The sequence below is a fragment of the Trichosurus vulpecula genome, chromosome 9 (assembly GCF_011100635.1).
Source record: "Trichosurus vulpecula isolate mTriVul1 chromosome 9, mTriVul1.pri, whole genome shotgun sequence".
Classification (NCBI taxonomy): Eukaryota; Metazoa; Chordata; class Mammalia; order Diprotodontia; family Phalangeridae; genus Trichosurus; species Trichosurus vulpecula.
Window position 1 is genome coordinate 46,614,430 of NC_050581.1, and position 21,378 is coordinate 46,635,807.

At 35.1% G+C, this 21,378-nt stretch overlaps 1 protein-coding gene across 3 annotated transcripts in view; it reads left to right on the forward strand.

The window, feature by feature from the left end:
* MRTFB (myocardin related transcription factor B) overlaps positions 1-21,378 on the forward strand; it is a 146,419-nt gene that overhangs the window by 72,361 nt on the left and 52,680 nt on the right. For all 3 annotated transcript variants that reach the window (XM_036739413.1, XM_036739411.1, XM_036739412.1), the window contains 5 exons: positions 2,443-2,508; positions 4,974-5,029; positions 6,590-6,665; positions 8,968-9,129; positions 10,406-10,584. In XM_036739413.1, coding sequence (XP_036595308.1) covers positions 2,443-2,508; positions 4,974-5,029; positions 6,590-6,665; positions 8,968-9,129; positions 10,406-10,584 — 539 coding nt within the window. The remainder of the gene's footprint in view (positions 1-2,442; positions 2,509-4,973; positions 5,030-6,589; positions 6,666-8,967; positions 9,130-10,405; positions 10,585-21,378) is intronic.

A 21,378-nucleotide genomic window follows, 5' to 3' on the forward strand; every position in this document is an offset into this window, starting at 1 on the left:
GACCAATGCACAAGCTGTAATCTTTTTTCAGTTAGGGCAACAGGGCCAATGTTTGCAAACCAAGTAATCATCAGAACCTCACCTCTTTTGTTCCATGAATGTGCAGTGACTGAGATACTTCCATTTAGATACATTTGTACCACAAAATGGCTTTTTTGAAAAGTATTTTTCCTTTATCTTCTCTTTGTTGCCTCCGTTCTTTTCCTAAGACTTCCAAGTAACAATGAAACTGAGGTCAGAAGTTCCCAGCAGTCTTGTATGGTCATGTTTCTGAAACATTAGTCCCTATTTAAACCCAGATTGTTCTCCCCTCCTTCTCTTTTGCTTTCAAAATTCCTCTTTTGTGGATAAATTCTGAAAAGTATTACTTTGTCTTTCATAGCCAAATGCTAAAGTGTACAGCCATTTTGGTGCCATCAGTTCTACAGGTCACTTCCTGAGATTACTTTTGTTCCCAGTAAAGTACAGTGGGAACATACTATCCCTAACAAGCCCAAAAGTTATCATGAAAGTGATCTTCATGTTGGAACACTATCAATCCAAAGTATCCCACAACATTTTAACGTGAAAAGAATGTTTCAACAAATATAACTTAGTAGGATTTTCTTTGGTCTGTCATAACAGTGACCAACAAGCAGCCTTTTCTATTACCCTAAACTTCAGTCGAATATCAATGAGGTTTTATGCCCCTAAGGATCACAGACTCATTGGATTTAGAACGGAAAGGACTTTAATGGTCATCAGACCCAGCTTCCTCATTTTGCATAGAAGGAAGCTGAGACCTAGGGAGGTCAAGTGGCTGATGCAAGGTTATTCAGAAAATAAATATCAGCCAGAATTTGAAGCCACATTCTCTGATCCCAAAACTATTACTCCTTCCGTTTCACTGAGAATTAAAATGAAACTTATACAGATATTACCTAGTAGTTTTTAAAACCATGACATTTACATGTTATGATCATAACAAAGGGGCCATTTAGCCATTCTGCTCTGCATTAATCCTCTTTTGTGCTCCCTACTCCAGTCAACCTGAGAGGAGGGGTGGCTGCCCCTATAAATTGGGGGTCATTCATCTGGTATGTCTTCATGGATTTATCACTTGTAAGAGGACATGTCCTCTGTGTTGTGATAGTTGAGGGGAAGATGTGACCTTGGGAATCTAGCCAAGAAGGTCAGAGAATATTTTTTTAAAGATCCTTTAAAACTTCTTTATTGACCTCAATGATCCCTGTTTCAGTTGTAACTCAAAATTATGAACCATTATTTTAAATTAATACTAAAATTCATTTGAAGCTGCATACAAATTGTAAGAAAATTATCTTTTACAAGTAGCTCAAGTTTTCTTCTTGAAATACTTTACTTTTCAAGATAAAAATGTTTTGAAACAATAAAATAGTTGCTTAACAGCCAAATTCATAATGTATATATGTCTCAGAATTTACACATTTTGTATTAAAGCCATATTTGATGTTGCCTGGAGTTCTTAACAGAATATTTGGAGTCTTATTAAACAAAATTGATTTCTTCATTTAATGGCCTACTTAATAGTCTCAACCAGCTCTCAAGGTTTGACATGTCAGGGAAAAGTGATAAAGCATTTTACAAATTCCAGAATGCAACGTGGTATTGTTATTTCTATGCAACAAAAATTAGACTTTAGACTAAGAACTCTATATTTGGAGGGGGGGGTTCAGGTATTTCTGAAAGCACACAGGGATATCAGCCTTATTCTTATTATGCATTCCTATTCTTTATTTAAAGATAATATGAATTTATTCATGCTAGGGAAAAGAATACAAAATTGAGTTAATCTTTCCATAAGAAAAGTTTTTTTCATTAAAAAGTCATTTGAATTCAATGCGAAGTTATACATGACAGTTATAAGAGACTTCATGCCATCTTTGGGAGGGAGGGGGGAGGGAGGGGAGAAAAACTGGAACTCAAAACTATGTAGAACCGTGTGTGGTAAACTAAAAATAAAAAAAAATAAAAAAAATTTAAAAAAAAGTCATTTGAAGGAATTTTTCTGTTTCTAAGAATTGAAGCTTTTGTGTTCCCAAATCTTATAACCTCTTGTTTACTATATATGATCATTAAACAACAAATAGAATAATTAAAAACTAGGATAATTTAGAATTTCATTAGAGAATCCTATATAGACTTTTAATTATAGAAATTACAGTGAATTAACTTTAGAGTTATTTTCATTTTTAAAAAATCATCCTATCAATTAAAAAATTTTTATTGAGCACTTCCTATGTGTCAGGCACTAAGACCACAAGCTAGTTATATTCTACCTGTCTGGTTATAGTCTAAATAGATGTCCAAATTTGCTTGGCAATTACAAAAACTTAACTGTAGAACTTGACTGTATCTTTCCAGAATTTATTGTATTGGCTCTTGAAATCTCATGTAAATTAATTATTTTTTTTCTTTTTCTAGTATTACAGCTGAGGCTACAACAACGAAGGACAAGAGAACAGCTAGTGGACCAGGGCATCATGCCACGTAAGACATACTTTATAAGAGTCACTTAAAATTCAGACCTATAACACTAGCTGTCAAAATGAATTTGTCTCATAAGAGGTTTTATAATATCTGAATTGTTGATGCTAACCATTTGATACAAAGTGAATTCATAAGTGGAGTTTTTAGGGGTCAAAAAATCCTATTCTGAGAAAGTGTTGGTGGGGAGATTTGCCAGGGAGTAGGAGGGCACTGCAGCATGGTATGATTTTACTGCAGACCCATGATTTCATTGTTGGTAATTCCTAGTGAGAAGGAAGCATGATATCATGGATAAATAGTTGACTTCAGAGTCAGTAAGACCTGGGTTCATGTACTTCTGTGATCTTATGCAAGTCACTCAATCAAAGTGCCCCAGGCTCTTGACTCACTAAGATATTTATCTATCTATATACAGAGACAGATACACACATATGTGTATATACATATCCACACAGACATACATACACACACACACACAGAAACTGTATTGCATTTGTTGAGGGATTTCCTCACCAAAAATATTTAGTTTACTTTTTGGGAAAATATATATTCCTTAAAAGATTAGTTTGAATTTTCTCATATAAAATGACTGCAAATCTTTAAAAGATAATGCCTAATGGATTTATTTTTGCTTTTACACAATGGTTGAAAAACTTATTTTCATGTTAGAGTAACGCAATATGAAGGGTTTGTGCTTACTTAGATGTGTTTAAGTAAAGCCAAATATAAAATCCTAAGTTTATGTTCATAATGTCATTAAAGTGATATATTTCCGTTGCAGTTACATGGTTTATATAACCAAATGGGCCTGAATTATGGAAATTTAAATTTAAAAAATTTCATGGTATGCCCCAGATTGTATTCTTTTTGGAAGTTTTTAGAGAGCCAGTATAATTTTTCATATTTTAAAATTCTAATCTGTCATTTTCTTATGAAAAGTTTTAATTATATATATATATATTTCTCATAAATTGACCCTTTCCAAAAAGCAATTTCATTTCCAGCCTAAAAAATCTGAGGAAGAAGGGATATAATTAAGCAAATTAATTTTCCTCAAATTTCTCTGTCATTGAGAGTGATCTTTTTCTTCTGTATGGTTGTATATAAGGAATAATTTTTCTCTCCATTTGATAAAAAAATTCTTTATCTCTTGCATTGTGATGAAGACAAAAGCTGGTTTGATAATCTTCATAGCTACATCACTACAACAAGCTTGCCTATCAACCAATCGGGTAGGATTATGCAAATGAATTGACTATGATGTTCAAGCCATCACTTGCCCAAACCTGCTTTTGGCAGCTGGAACAGGTCAGGCCAGGCATACATACTAGGTTTGGCTCATGTGAGCCTTTGCAGAGTCCCAAGCATCAGGGCTCAAAATAGCACTAGAGTCTTCAAGAGGTGACCAGTACAGGCCTGGAAATGAAAGATCAGACCACGTAAGACCAGTCATATGCTTCAGCTACAGCATAGTGATAAATGTGTTATGTGTGCATGGTTGTAGATACTCTACAGAAAAAACAAAAAAAAAATCAAAAAAATAGAAGAAATCACTAATTTGAATCCAAAATGTAGACTATTTTGATAAACACTCCTTTGCATCATTAGGGATAGTGAATTGATGATGTTCACTAAGTTGATATTCCAGTTAAAAGTTCACTTATCAGACACGTGAGTAGGTGTCTTTTTGAAGGAGTTTAATAGTCTCTTTGTTTAGGCTCAAACTATGTCATGGAGTTTTTGGAATCCATGAGTTCTCTGCACTTTATCCCATACAACTAGCTAATCTTGCTTTGCATATCTGTGTAGGGAAATGTTGGATTTGGAGCCAGAGGATTTGGATTAGAATTCTAGTTCCCTCACTTTGCACTTTAGTGACATTTGGCAAGTTATCCTAATTTTTCTGGGCCTTAGTTTCCCCATCTGTAAAATGAGTGTACAGGACGAGATTGACTTGTAAATTACCTTTGAGCTAGAAATGTGTGATCCTATGATCCTGGCACTCTATTGGTATAGGAAATACATTTGCAAAATAAAGAAAAGCAATAGTAGCCAAGAAAATCCTCACAGTGCTAATTTGAATCATCTGAATTTGTCTGGTATATTGACTGGAACAGTAGCTTTGCCATTGTTTTGCTTCTTAGCATATGCATCCATACTGTTAATTCCCTCTTTTCTATTATGTCGTACAAGTAATCAACTCAAACAAATATCGATTAAGCACATGGTAAATTTGAAAAATAATCTTTGAAAAATACTCATCTCGATCCATGAGAGTTAAAATTTTTCAATGAGCTAACTCCTTAAATAACTCAGTAAATAACTTATATTATTGACACAAGAACAAGTCAAATGAGAAACATCAGCATATCATGGTTTATAAGATTTAACATTTAAAATATTCTCTGTACTGATGTTAGGAAAATCTTTTCCTGTTAAAGTAACTATTTATTTTCTCTTCACAGCGTTAAAGAGTCCTGCGGCATTCCATGAGCAGATAAAGAGCTTAGAACGAGCCAGAGTAAGAAATTTGATTCAATATGTTCTACTTCTGGGTATTCCAAAGTACCTGCTGACAGGAAATGGACATATTGCTAGAATCTGAGATTTTAAACAGTTTGTAGTGAACATAAAATAATAATGTCCTGTGACAGTTTTACTTTATAGGTTTATGAAAAATTAATGACAGCCAACTTTTAAGAAAAAACTAGTAATATATGTTCAGCATAGAGTTGGCCTATTTCTTCTTCCTAATATGTGGGGCATAACGGTACATTTTTTGGATATGTGTTGGGGGAAGAAATCTTCCATCTTCTGTCCTGTAGAAATGATATATTCTCTCACCTATTCATAAACCCACAAAGGACTTTTCTAATAGAAGTTACATTACATATATCTCTGAACCAAGAGTCAAAGAATCAGGCGGAATGAAAGACAGTATTAGGCTTATTCAAATTTCAAATCTAGATCCTTTATAACATAATGTTTAATAAATATCATGATTCAGAATTTTTGCTTTAGAAAAATAATTTGCTTATATCTAGGTCCCATCTCTATGGAACCCTTGGGAAATTACTTCCATATCATTTGCATAAATATTCAGGGAAGTCTAAAAATATTTTTACTCTTGAGAACTTTTTCAAGATTTCTAGGAGTTTGCCATTATGTTCTAACTGAAGGGCAAAAAAATCTTAAACCTTTATATTCTTTGCCTTAAGTTAAGGAAAATAATGCCATACATATAAAACAAATATGAAACAATACTGTATTAAACATGTTAGAAAATTTCTCATTACACAGTTTTCTTAACCCTTCTTGTACAATATAGTTTGTTGACTTATTACCCCAAAACACCCTTTTAGTGTTAAAATACATTTTCTGAAGATACGGGATTATAGCTGTTGTGGTCTAGGGGTGCTAGGAACCCTGAAATTCAAGGGCAAAAGACGGGTCCTGCCTTGAAAGAATTCAATTCAAGCCTTCAGTCAGAGACAAGGTTTATTGTTTCACCAATAGAAGTGGGTGGGACTTTTAAGAACCAGCTCTACCTGTGAGGCTTGTATTGGGTCAGACTCTTAAGGAATCTGAGCAATTTGGTAAAGGAGACTAACCTTTTTTATTGTGTGGCCAAGAGCTTGGGGTGACTGAGAGGTAACAGATCCACAGGTAACAGAGAAGGGGTCCAGATGGGATTAAGGAGTGGAGGTCTAGGGTGGGGCCAGGTGCAAACAAATGAGGGCCATAATGAAAGGGCAGTTGAAAGGATTATTAACTGGGAAAGGCTGGGTGCCCCAGGCAAATGCCAGGGACCTAGGCCTCATGGGGAAAATCTAGGGCCTTTTAGTGGTCCATCATTAGCACCTCATCATAACTATTCCTTCATCTCTTCTTCTATTCATTATACCAATACCTAAAATGACAGTTTTTAAAGTTATGTATAATGTGATAGTTCCTACTTTCTCTTTTTCCTCTCATATGCATCAGTGTAATAGAGGACTTGGGTTAATATAAATATGACAATAAAGCTCAAAATCTAGTTAATAATAGAATGAAACTAGATCTTTTCTTTTTCTTTTTAAAGACCGAAAATTTTCTGAAGCACAAGATACGTAGTCGACCAGATCGTTCTGAACTTGTCAGAATGCACATTTTGGAAGGTAAGGGCTATCTCTGATAATTAATTTCTTAAAGAAAAAGAGTCAATTGCAGCATTAATTTTCATTTTAACAACTCTGAGAGCTACAGAATTGGATAGAATCAAAAGACCCAGTAATTTCAATTCTTAGTATTCAAAAAAAAAAAAAAAGATCAACTAATCCTAGCACTGGCACTGTAGGCGTCTGTATTGGACTGTTCAAAGTACTTGAAAAGACTTGTTGAAGGCTAGGCCACCCTATCTCTTCTTATAAACTCTGTTGAAGACTTCCAGAATCATGCATGACTACAGATGAAGTAACTATAAAGGAGAAGAAAGCATTCTTCCCAACACACCCACTTATCCTAAGCTTTGCTCTTTATTCTCACATGAGACTTTTAGGTCATGAAACATAAGATAAACTGGAATATCAACATTTTTTAGAATAAGGTCTATCTTTCACTTTCCATAAGAGAAATGTTCCTAAGTCTTGGGAAGAGGTCCATGTAAGCAGCTTCAGAGTCTTGAAATTTGACTGGATAATCATAATCAACTAGCTGGGGACCTATAAACAAATGTCACAGACTCCTTTGGAAGCCCCTATTTCTGGCTTAAGCTGCTGACAAGAATTATTTCCTCTTTTTTCTTTTCTGTCATTCTTGGGGCATTAACCATTAACAGCTTGAGGAGGGCTTTCATTCTCAAATTAAGATTTTTTTTGATATGGAAAAAGAACTTGCCATTCATGATTCTTTTAAATTGTACAGCAGAAGGTTTAAAACAAGCCCTGTATTTTAAAAGTAAGCTATTTTTAGTTAAACTTTTAGCAAGCAAGATTATGAATTGTTTTCTGAATTTGAATAACTGAGACCCAGTGTTTCCAGAGGAAAAATCAGTATGTTTATAATGAACAAATTAGTACTCAAAACTGAGGATATGTTCTACTTTAGGAGTTTAAAATCTCTAAGGAATCATAGAGTATTTAGTTGTCTTGCAGCAACATTAAAGGAAAAGTCGACATTTTTCTTGAATATTATTAGCTTCTATTTGAAAGCTATAAGTTGAGAACCACAGTTTCCTTGAAGAAATATTTCTAATACCTGGGCAAGGGAAGGGAATGTTAGGAAGATACTGATAAAAAGGAAGGCTGGCTGCCATTATTCTCCTACCTCCTATCCTAATAATAATAAGCTCAAGAAAGAGCATTTTAAAGTCACCCACAGGGTGGTATGGTTCATTTCACTTTTTCTGCCCTTGCTATGTATGATCTTCCAGAATTTCTTAAAAAGACAGACATTTTTGGTAAGCACATATTATAATGAATTCTACATTTATGACAACAATACAAAACTTTGATAGAAAGTACAAATAAGCAATAGGACATTGAAAGAGCAAAAATTAAGTAACAAATATATTAATCCTTTTACATTTTCAAGTGGGAAAGTTATTATAAATGACTTGCTAAAACACAAGTGTAACTCTGGTTGTACCATAGTTATTGTGTAGTACAAATATCTGTGACGGACATAAAATATTCTTGTTGCTCTAAGTCCAGAAGAACATCCAAACCATTCATTTGAAAGGTGTGATTCAGGAACAGTCAGAAATAAACATGGATTAATTTTCATCTTCATTCCGTCCAACTCTTTAGATATGCTTATAATCAAATGCAGTCACAGACAGAGAGGAAGAATAAAAACCCCAGATAAATGTTACATTATCCTTCCCTGAATGATTGAGCATTGACTAGTACTATAAGTTGGTAGCTGTCCCATATTCATTCACATTCATTGTGAATATTGCAGTTTACCTGAGTATCGTAATTTTCAAGCTAACCAAAAACAAAGTACCTGCCATATCAAAATTTACATTCCAAAGAAGAACAAACCAAAAAACCAGGGGCTCTTTTTCATGGTGTTAGAGTAAATTGAGCATCCTCTTCTTTCAAGACATGATTGTGTATTGATTCACCCATATGGAATAGCCTAGAAAATTGAGAAACTCTATATGCCTATCTTCCTTAAAGCAACTAGGAATATGAATTTTGGCTTCCCATGATAAATGATCAGCAGGTAACTTTATATTATACTTTGTAAAAATTCAAGTTCATGTTTATTTGAGGCCCTAGAGACAATTATATATAAAGTTTATTCTAATATGTAAAACTGTTTATGGCTATCAATGACTACACAGCAATGTCATCCCCATAAATATATTGACAACCTATAAAAATCAGATTGAGGTTAAATATGATGGTCAGAAGTAATATCATAAGATAGTGATAGTTTATTAAATAATGATCAAAGTTATCTTTCCTCTTTTAGAAACATTTGCAGAGCCATCCCTGCAGGCTACACAGATGAAACTGAAGAGAGCTCGGCTGGCAGATGATCTGAATGAGAAGATTGCTCAAAGACCTGGTCCAATGGAACTAGTAGAAAAGAACATCCTTCCTGTAGATTCCTGTGTTAAGGAAGCAATCATAGGCAAGTCTGAAAACCCTTACTACTCTAGGGAAAAGAGCTTTTGAAAAAACTTAAATCCAAAGCCAGTAAGATTCCATTTTCATTTCATTGGCTGTCTCTCCACTAATGTTTCCAGTTATTACTTTTCCCTCTATCAAAAAATAACCTATTTAATCATTGGTACAAACTTGGTTCCTTTCATATTACAGAAGAAGTGCAAGCAGATGTATGTTAATAGTAATAGTAATAATAATAATAATAACAGGGGCAGCTAGGTGGCGCAGTGAGTAGAGCATTGGCCCCGGAATCAGAAGGACCTAAGTTCAAATATGGCCTCAGGCCTCTGACACACAAGCTGTGTGACCTTGGACAAGTCACTTAACCCCAATTGCCTTGCCTTCCCCCCCTGCAAAAATAATAATAATAATACTAGCAATATTTACACAGCACCTATTATGTACCAGGTACTTGCTAAGTGCCTTTACGAATGGTATCTCATTTGATTCTCTCAACAACACTGAGAGGTACGTGCTGTTATTACCATTCCCATTTTACAGATAAGGAAACTGAAGCAAATAGAGGTTAAGTGACTTGCCCAGGTCACAGATCTAGTGAGTGTCTGAGGCTGACTTTGAATTCAGGTCTTCCAGACTCTAGGTCCTCATGCTCTATCCACTGTCCACAGTAAATACTTTACATGTTAAATTTATTTTATCTTCATTGAGTTTCCATCTTTTTATGTGTTTTCACAAACTACTTTTTAAAAAGATGAAAGCTTTTGTGGTATTATACATGAAGGAATTTGAACAGCAGATGGCTCTCTATTAAAGGACAAATAGCTCTCACAAATTGCATTACTAGAGCACAAAGACTCATCATTTTTTCTTTTTTTTGTGGAGAATTTTTCAATGAACATGAGGAAAATAATTTAGTAAGAATTTATCACTGTTTATTTAGGTATTTAATATAAGCTTCATTTATAAAATGCCACATATCTAAAAACCAAGGAACACATATTACTATTTTTGTATAAACATTTAAAATTATCCTATTGCCAAATCTTACTTTAAAAGTAAGTTAAACGCCAGCGTAAGTTCTAATAACTAATGCCAAAAGGGCATGATTTCATAGATTCGTCACTAAGAGGATATGAATGACCCAAACCTGTTGTAAGCACATTTGTTTTTTAAAATATTTTTTAAACTATCTTAGGAAATGAAAGTAACACCTTTTCCCTTTTTCATTAGATAACTTAGCTTTTCGTACCTGAGAACACTAAAGTCATTTCTTCCTGTAGGGGTTGGACAAGAAGACTATCCCCACACTCAGGGCGATTTCTCATTTGATGAAGACAGCAGCGATGCTTTGTCTCCGGACCAGCCAGCCAGCCAGGAGTCTCAGGGTTCAGCAGCATCCCCAAGCGAGCCAAAAATCAGTGAATCACCATCTCCTGCGACCACAAACACTCCAACTCAGGTATGATTTCTGAAGTCAAAGCCACCTGAACATCACTAGGGAGTCTTCCCATTCAATCAGTCAATAATTGTTCATCAGATAAGACTTGAGAGATACAGAGAATAAGAATGTGACTAGGGACCCTTTAGATAAGAAACTGAAGGAAAAAAAGACCAACTCTTGTACTCTTCATTTCACTTAAGAATAGAAACTCCCCTCCAGCTTTGATTTAGTAAGAGAGACATGACTAGCTGGGATCCAAGAGTCTTTAATAAAGATTTGTTTTAGAGAATGACCTTCCTCTTGCACTGGAAGCTGGAGAGGGAGGAAACCAAGGAAAAGACTAATATTTCTGAGAAAACGATGAACCCAAAGGGAGTGCAGAGTAGTCTCACCATGTTTATTGTTCCTCATTTTGAACTATAAAAACAGGTCCAAAAAAGAATGTCAAGTACGCAAGTAAGTAAAGTTTAAAACTTATTAACAGTTGTGTCATTTATCCCTTTGGGTGCTTCATCCTTTTATTTTGCCAGTTGAATCAGGTTATCAAATAGGAATGAATGTGGTCTATCATTTTTTGTAAGAAAATTAATTCTTCATAAACTCAGCCATATAGAAAATGACCTCATAAGAGTTTGCACTTCTGAAGGAGATTGGTATTCTGCTCTTCCCTGTATTTTCATTAGTTACGTCTTCCATTTTCTAGTATTAAGATGAAACTTTATCACAGACTAATTTTACACAAAGAACTTTGTCCAGAATCAATCCTACCCAGTAGGTTGACGTTCCAGTGGTACTTGAACTAAAATATTAATATGTATATTTAAAAAAAAATAAGTATGGTATATTCTTTGCCAAAATAGTGCACACAGGGTCCCATATCTCTTCTAAATTTAAGCAGCAGTTTTGGCAACATGTTGTACTATTACTTCATTACCAAATTCTTTTGGGTAGCATGATATCCATGTTCTTTCTCTCTGCTTTGTGAATACTGATGCATCTCTATTTCATTCAAGACACGAATTAGGTGTCTGGAAAAATACTCACATAGTAGCAATAAACCTTATGTTATAGATAGTCAAAAAAAAGAACACGAATATATTCATATTGTCTACATTAATGTTTTAATCATTAGATAACTTCTGTGCTCTTTACTTAACTCAACACCTACTTAAATGATGAATCTTTGTTGTAGAGTTTTCAGACTCAGTTCTTGTATTTATGGTTTCTTTCATGAGTTGTTTGCTCTGCAAACAATTGATGTGCAAAATGTGTAATTTTTTAAAAGTCCTTTAAGTAGTAGCATAAGGAAAAGGAAAAATATCCATATTTAAGATCTATTTTATTTTGAACCAACTTTTATAGAGAAATTCTATAAATAAAATGTTTGGGATTTTTATGTCTTTTTATGTGTTCCAAAAGTAGTAATATCTGAGCTTTATTTTATATTTCTTCTTATTTCTATATTACTCTTATTTAATGCTATCCAAAATATTTTGCTCATACTTCATCCAAATCTTTTACTATAAACAAGGATGTCTTCCTATGTATATTATAGATTATATTTTACTACACTGAGACATTGGGATTTCAGATTGTTTCCTTAGGTGCCATATATGCAATAGGTACCTTTCCCCCAGTTACATGTTAATATTTTTAGAATAAATGTTACATTGAGATTTGGCAGAATTATAAGTAGGGGAAAAAAGTGTCACATGACAGATCTTTTTAATCACTAATTACTTAAACTCCAGAAAAAAGGGGACAAAAATTATAAAGGGCACTACTATAGGTTTGTATCATATACACACACCCCCAACACCCATAAAATGAGATCTCTGAAAAGAGGGGGAGGTACGGGTGTGAAAAGTAATACAGATTATATACTGTATTGGGTTTTGATATAAAGCTACATTTGAGGGGGTGGGGATAGTTAAAGGTCTCTTATTTGTAGTTCAATATGGCATTTTGTGTATGTTGACATTTTTCAGTTCATACAGTTATATAAGTAGAAATCAATTCATCATAATTTACATAGTAAATTTCTTCATTTTTGCTTGTTTTTAAAAGCTCGTCATATTTCTTAATTGCTTAAGCATCCTAGGCTGTATTTGCTCCAGTTAAAAATAATTACCACTTCCGAGTTATATAGATCTATGATTCAGGCACAACATTTTTCTAATTCTCCTTGTCTCTTAGGCTTCCTTTTGCTTATTAAGTAGCAGTCAAGCCATGTCAAAGAATTCCTTTTAAGTCAGTAAAAGTTTCAGAAACATTTTGCTGGGGGGAGAAGTGGCACTAATTCAAGATGTCTTCTTATGTCTTTTTTTTAGAATACGTAGATACCATAGTAATATGCCTTCTAGGGCAAAAAAAAAAGAAAGAAAGAAACCACTAAAACACCTAACATTCCTTACACCACAGAACATAGGAATAAAAAATTTTCTGTATTGGTAGTGTCTAGGAAGAGCTTCCTGTTGCTTCTGCTTCCTGTCCACAAGACCTCAGGGCTAATTATTTGACAATGAGGAGAGCACTGTAGCACATAAACTTTTTCTTTAAAATTTAAACTAAGAAAGTAAAAATCTTTTTCTAAATGGATTTGTCATATGGTCTAGAAGATAAAGCTGCTTCTCTTTCAGTATTTCTCTTTTACATTCTGATCAAAATGCACCTGGAAAGCAGGTTGTCCAAGCCTGGATGAAGGACACACATCACATGTGTCAAGGTTTTATTTATTTGATATTTGAGCAACTCTTAGGAAAACAAAAATCTGTGTGTGATTCTGAGCAGCCATCCACAATGTGGAGGCCCTAACTCTTGCTGGATCTGCTTTCACCGGGAGTTTGGTAGCTGTTTCTTAAGTTTTCACTGCCTTGATGTTGACCACTAAAAAAGAACTCTGTGTGTGTGTGTGTGTGTGTGTGTGTGCGCGCGCACATATATAGTTAGATATTTAATTGCTTCACAGAATCTCAATTGGAAGGGACCTCGTTAGTCATCTATTGTATAACCAACAAATGGTCATCCTAAAATGTGATGTGAAGACTTAACAGTGAGAGGGAACCAAAATCAGCCCTCTCAACTTTTGGACAGCTCCAAGTTGCTCTTTACAAGTTGCTTATGTTTGCCTCTTTGATAGTTCATTCCATTGCTGTTAATTTTGTTCTCCTTGGCTAAGCAGACCAACTCTAATGCCTTTTCTAGGTGACATTATAACACTTGAAGACAAACTCTCATGTCCTCCCTAAATCTTCTCTTTCCCAAGCTAAATCTTTATATAGTATTTATTCATGGTTCTTTACCATCCTGTTCACCATCCTCCAGACATTTTCCAAATTATTAACATCCTCCCTAAAATGTGATATCCACAGTTGAATGTAATACTCCCATAATATGCTGTTGACACATACTGAATTTTCAATCCACTAAAATTTCCAGATCTTTTCTAGATAATGTGCTATCCACCATAACTCCCCCATTTTGTATTTGTTTTTTTTTAAAAATGAACTTAATGTAAGATTTTCTATTTAGCCATTTTAAATGCCACTTTATTTCATTTAGCTCAGTTTTCTAGCCTATCCTGATGATTCTTTTTGAATCTTGAATGTTATGTTTCCCTTCCAGGATTTTGTCATCTGCACATTTAATAACCATTCCATTTATGCTTTAATACAAGTTAAGTGATAAAAATGTTAAACAGCGCAGGTCCAAGAGCAGATTCTGAGTTAATATTGACCCCATAATGACCACCTTTTCAGTCCAGCATTCAGCTACTTCCATATCTACCTAACTGTACTGTTGTGAAGCCCACATCTTTCTGTCTTGTCCACAAGAATGACTTGAGCGATTTTGTTATGTACTTGGCTAAGATCTATGTAAACTATACCCACAGCATTTTTCCTGATCTACCTACCAGACTAGTAACTGTCGAAAAATGAAATGAGTGTTAGTCTAGCATAGCCTGCTTTTGATGAAGAGATGCTGGCTGATTGTGATTACTACCTCCTTTTTGAGGTTTTTTTTATTAATCATCCCTTTAATAGTGTACTAGAATTTTTCCAATCTTACTGTCTTATAGTTTGTAGACTCTGTTCTGCTATACATGCTGCCAGTTAGAGCCTGTGATATGTTTGTTACCATATTTGTTGCAGACTTCTAATGCTGAATGAAGACTTGGGTGATCTCATCACTGTGATTTCATCAGTACAGGGAGCTCCAAAGTGAGCATATTCCCTCAGCAACTGTTCTTCAATTTATAGTGTTAGAGAATTTTCTGAGGCACTGAGTGGTTTTGACCATGGTCAACATATGTCAGAGGCAAAACTTGAAGAAAGATTTCCTGAATCAAGACTAGTGCTTTATCCAATATTCCACAGTGCTTTTCCAATTTTATTGAACTACACTGTAGTGTTTAGTATATACTTTTCATTTTAAGTAACTTTTAGTATTATGATTCTGGGGGCTAAGTCAATCAGTGAGCATTTGTTAAATACTTACTATGTGTCAGACTAAGTGCTAGAGATACAAAGAAAGGCAAAAGGACTGACCCACTTTAATGAAGGATGTAACATATAAATGTCTAGGTACATGTAAGATAAAGACAGAGCATGTGAAGGTAATCTGAGAGGGAAAGGCATTAGCAGTTGAAGGTCCAAGAAAAGCCTCTAGAAGAATATGAGGTTTGAGCTCAGTCCTGAAGGAAGCCAGGGAAACTATGAAGCAGTAGTGTAGAGACAGAAAATTCCAGGTATTAGAGGACCTGCTAGTGCAAAGTGGACAGAAATGAGAAATTGAGTGTGGTCTTAAAGGGACTGCAGATAGCCAATGTACCTGGATCATTGAGTACATGGATGTATGTAAGATATAGGAAACAATGACCAACCATACTTCCAAAGGACTACTGATGAAATGTGCTATCCACCTCCATATAGAGAACTGGTAGATTCTGAGTACAGACTGAAGGGTACTTCCTTTTCTTTCTTTCTTCCTTTTTTTTTCTCCCATTTTTTGGATATGGCTATTGTGAGAATTTGTTTTGCTTGACTATATGTATTTGTACTAAGTTTTGTTTTTCTTGCCTTCTCAATGGGAGGTGGGAGGAAAAGGATTTGGAACTGAAAATAAAATTGAAATTAATTTTTTTAAAGTAAGGTGTAGGAGGGCTGGAAAGGTAATAAGAGGCCAGATTATGAAGAGTTTTAAAAGCCAGAGGAGTTTATATTTGATCGTGGAGATAATAGGTAGCTGCTAGAGTTCCTTGGGTGTGCTTTAGGGAAATTACTTCAACAGCTAAGTGGAATATGGATTGGAGTGAGGAGACTTGAGGCAGAGAGACTGTTAGACAATTATTGCACATAGTCTAGATAAAAGGTAATGAGGACCTATTTGAGTAAAACAGTAGAAGTAGCAAACATTTTTCCTTAATTTGAGCATTCTTATTCAGATATTCAAGTAGGCACAGTTTTATTATTTCCTATCATGTGCAAAGTCCTGTCAGAGAGATTTTAGATATAGTCCCTGCCTTCATGGAGTTTATGGTCTAGTAGGAATATGGGACACAAACATATAAATAACTGTATACATAATAATACGTAAATGCTAGAAGAGAAATACAAAGTGTTACTGAGGTTCAAGTTAGGGAAGATGATTACAGACTTCAGGAATCAAGGAAGGCTTCATGAAGGAGGCTTTGGGTCAGGGCTTTTAAAGGATGGTCAGGATTTCAACAGGCAAGGGAAGGGGGTACAAGAAGAGAAAAAGTATTCCAAGGGTAGAGAACAACAGCAGTAAACAGTAGGACTCATACAGAGATATGAAGTCACCCTGTTTGGCTGGTGTATATTAGACAGGATCAGTATGAAATAAAATTGATAGTACCAACTGTGAAATGTTTCAAAGTCTGGTTAAAGCATATGAACTTTATTTAGCCTGCAGTAGAGAATCACTGAAGGGGTGTAATTTGACCAGATCTCAGCATAAAGGAGATTATGGGCAAAGGTATATTGGATTGGTTGGAACAGGGGAGTGGGAGAGAGGTATCAGAGAGACTACTTAGGAAGCAACCACAGTAATATAAGTAGATGGTCGTGAAGGGCACTACGAAAGGGTGACAGTGGATATGATCAGTGAGTGGTGTGGTAGAGGTAATGTGATAGAGGTGTTGAGGACCTGAACACTAGTTGTGACCGTATGAGTAGAGAAAAGGAGATGTATGCAAAAGATGTGAAGGAAGGAATAACAAAATTTGGCATTGGATATGTGAGGCAAGTTTGGAATCCCCACCAGTAGGAAGAAGATAAGGTGGATATAAGGAATAAGGTCCCTTCCAATTGTAAAATTCTATGACTGTCCCTTTATGTGCTTTCCTTCACCTGTGAAAATAAAACTACCCTGAGTCAGACATGTACTTTGTTCTCCTGGGAAGGTGATGGATTTTTGTTGATACAAGCACCAAAAGCAAATGCTTTACAAAGTGACAGCCTGATGTTGAACATGCAGCCTTTGACATGGAAGAAGGTGAACTAATTGACCCACAGTTAGTTCAAACCCATGACCTTGGCCTAATTTGTAAAGTAATCTAAAAAGTTTTGATTAACTTGCCAAGCATGGCAAGTATCGTATTATCATTTGACTAGGAGACAAAATTTCCTAGGAGATCTTTTAATCATGTGTTACAAATCTGTTGGTGATAAATCCCGGTATTTATATTCTCTCACAGTATGAACTGCATTAATTTGAAACAGATTATCTGTGAGGGACCTCCTTGGTAAGGTAGACTACTGCCCATGTCCTGCAGAGTTCCTCTTAGTTTAAAGAGTATTTCTTTGAGATTATATGAGTGCCAGCTGGAAATACTTCTTGTAAAGTGAATTTGTTTCAAGTAGAATAGACATTTGCTATGATATCCCTAAAGTTTGTCCTGAATATTAATCAATATATATACATATACATATACATATACACGTTATATCATAGCCGAGCTGTCTAATTTTAGAATGTCCTGGAGACAGCAGTGGTTATATTCATGTTTGTGCTTCTTTTCTTTAAATATCTGTTATGTTATTTTTTTTCTCCTGTAATTCCATTTGAATTTCTTTCTCTTTTTCTTTCTTTGATTGTTTCCTGGTAGTATTGATTTCTTTTAGAAAAGTTCCTAAATAAGTATATCTTTTGTTACTATTCTGAGATTCTATTTATAGATTTGTTTGCTTAACACTTATATTGTGTGTGGAAATTTTGGGTGGAATAGTTTAGTTCATTTTTTAGAGTAAAATTTCTTATTGATGTACCTAATTGATCTAATTTGTCCATTGAAAATTGCAAATAAAAAAAAAGTTGCAAATGGAACCTGTGGTATTATGAATAGGGAGAATTTCCAAAGGTAACTGGTAAAAGAAAATGTATTTTATAACAGTGAGAAATGTTCACACTCATTGGCAATCAATCAAGTATTAATTTTCTGTTCTGTGCCACTTGCTATGGATTTTTTTCATATGTTTTAGGATATTAGTGTATCTGAATTTCATTTTTATGCTCTTATTAATTGAAAGTTTAGCACTAGAACCACAAATGACAAATCAGTGCTGTCTGATACATTTCATAGTGGTGATAATTTATAGGAAAAAATTTCCATATTTTATGTAAATATGTTTATTTAGTGCACATGCACACACACACACACACACACAATATCTAGTTGGTATTTGGCCTACGTAGTTGCTTTCATTTATTTTATTTTTCTGGAGATTGGTAACAAAAGCAATGAAGACTAAAACTTCATTTTGTCAAGTATCTTAAGAATGGAGATTTTTCCATTCAAGTTTAGATTCTCAAGATAACTTAACTAGAAAGGCACATTTGTTGGAGGACAATTATTGCTCCTGGGAAAATGTGGCACATGTTCTTCCAGTGGGAACATGTGCAAACACCTGAAATATAAAGACAGTCTTACAGAACGTTAATTAATCCAGACATTTTCTCTGGCTTTCACTTCTTTTTTTGTAGTTGTTTTCAAGACTAAATAAAAAGATCTTTGTCGTATCTGTCTAGAGTATTCCAATAGTGATTTCTAAAGGAAAATTCAGTCTTATTTAAGGTTCATAAAGCTTTTAGTTGAATTTAAAAAAAAAAACATAAATGCCAGGCAGTTTAAGTAGTAATGTTTTTAACAATTTCTTTTAAAATAGTATTTAGTTTTAAAACAAATGATACTGAGAAAGATAATTGGTGAGGGAAAAAGGTGATATGATCCAATAATACAAAGAAAATTAAAGCTTTTTTTTGGTCTTGTCTGGTCAGTGTGAAAAAAAAATCTGAATTGTTGTAAAACCATCTTCCAATTGATAAAATGCATAAGGCACATTATGAAAGTTCAAAAAGATTTGGCTTTAGTGTTTGTAAAATTTTGATATGTCAATCCACAGCAAAAACTAAAGATTAAATACCTTTTCACTTAGAAAAGATTTATACTTTTTAAAAATTTAATATTCATAGTTTCAAGTATTTAGATTTGGGAAGGTAACTTTCCCCACTAGGTTACTACTATCTGTGGTCTAACATAAACATTTAAAATGCGGAGAGGTACAATGTATTAATAGTCAGTGAAATCAGGAAAGGCATCTTAAAAGAAGTGGCATGTAAGCTGAGCCCTAAAAGGAGCTAGTGGTTGCAAGAGGCTGAGGTGAGCAAGGAGTACATTCCAAGCATGGAAAACAGCTTTTGCAAAGTTACAGAGATTGAATATGGTGTATAGAGAAAAGCAAAAAAGGTGAATAATGTATAATCAACCTTGGAAAAACAAGCTGGAACATGATATAAGGGTTTGATTTGTTGCTGTTGTTTGTTTGTTTGTTTTTTACTAAAAGTAAATTGCATTTTATTCTATAGATAACAGAGCTCTCAAAGTTTATTGAGCAGAGGAGTGATACAGTCAGACCTGTGCTTTAGTGTATAGTAGAAAGGAGAGAGAGATTGAATTAAGATTAAGAGGCTGATACAGCAGTCCAAAAGCAAGGTGACAGGGGCCTGAACTAGGTTGTTTTGTGAAATTGACCAAGGTAGATGCAAGACCTGTGGAGGCAGAGTTGACAAAACTTGGCAACTGATTGCATTTGGGGATGAATGTGACTGAAGGATGTTTCTGAGATGGAGAACCTTAGTGACTGGAAGAATGACAGTGCCTTTAATTGAAATAGGAAAGTTAGGAGGAAGGATAGGTGAGGAAACCTAAAGAACAGGGTTAGGTGAGGAAAATAATACAATTGGTTATAGAGTTGGCAGCATCATGGGGGTGAGGACAACATGATTGGTTACATTAAGAGAAGTGGGCTAACATTCATGGGGCCCACAACCACCCTTCTCTGTCTTAGAGGAATGCTCGATTGATTTATGGGACCCATCTGCATCTTGAGGCCATTGATAGTGGACCAGGGTGTGTTGATAAGCAAAATGGGCTCTTAGCACTTAGTTCAACAAGTGCCCTTGAAAAGTTTGGTTTGTTTCCTTTGAGTAATTCAGTGTATTTCATTGAGCCTTACTAGGTGCTAAGCCCCAGGCCCAAACTCCTATTAGGTGTAAAACCTATGTGGGTGTGGATTGGTAACTAAGGTGGGGCCCAAGGTGGGGCTAACTCAGGGGAGGGCCTAGTTTTACAAATGAGTTTGAGTGATAGGTTTGGGACATCAGAGGCTCTTAGACCTGGGTTTAAGTGGTCACATGGGTGAGTCGCATGTGTGACTCACTTGCTTAAAAAAGATATAAAACCAGGGGTTGGCCTTCTCTTCTTTGGAGCTCTAACCCACAGCAGTGGTGGCGCGTGTGACTCTGGGCCAGCCCTTGTTCTGAGCTCCCGGGCTGAACCTAGATGTTGGTAACTATGAATCTGTATTTGGTCTGTCTGTTGATGTTTGTAATTTGTTTGCTCTGAAGTTCAGTGTGCTGGTCTCTTCCCCTGAACTAAGTGAATGATATTTGTATGCTGAATTAAAGTAAGCTTGTCAACCTCTTAACGTAGCTTTCCTTAGTTAAGCAGATCAAAAGAACCTGTGCTTTTGCGGCATGCTTGTTGCTGGGGCTGTGTTGGTCTTACACCCCCACAACAGCTGCTAGCCGGATTGTTGAAACACAGGGATAGCAGACTTCCAGACTCCTGGGGGGAAGAGAAGACTCTTATTTAATAGGGCAGGGATGAATGAATGGTATGTCTTGTAGAAATGTACCAGGTCAGGTCATCTTGTAGGCCTTCAAAGATGTTATGGAGTTTTTCAGGAGCTGAAGTTATTATGAGGAATAACAAGTTATCTTTAACTCAGAGGAGTAGCTGAACTCCTGTGACTAAGAAATGTTCATTGTTTGAGTCCACCTGCAAGGTTAGAGATAGTGGACCAGATTCCCTCGTGTCCACTCACATCCTTAAAGGATAGCGGATTTCCTTGAGGCAAGAATGGAACAGTGATTAGAGGAGAACTGGATTTCTAAACTTAACTCATTACAGGCCAGCCAAATTTCTGAGCTATGTTCAGAGACAAAGAACCATGACTTATGCAGTTACAGGACAAAATCAATTAATTGTAAATAGGATCAATAAAAAATGAAACAAAATCAATTTAATTTTCTCAGTCCTCTCTGAAGTTGTAGAGAAAGTCTAAACAAGTTCTGGGAATTGTTCTGTTATGTCTTGATGGTCTTAAGAGAAGAATGAAAAGAGGAGAAGAATACACTTAGAGTAGGAGAAAGGAAAAAGAAGGTTGGGGGAAATTATCTCGCATAATCAGGGAAAGTAATCAACTATACAACCAAGGAGAGGGAGTGAGG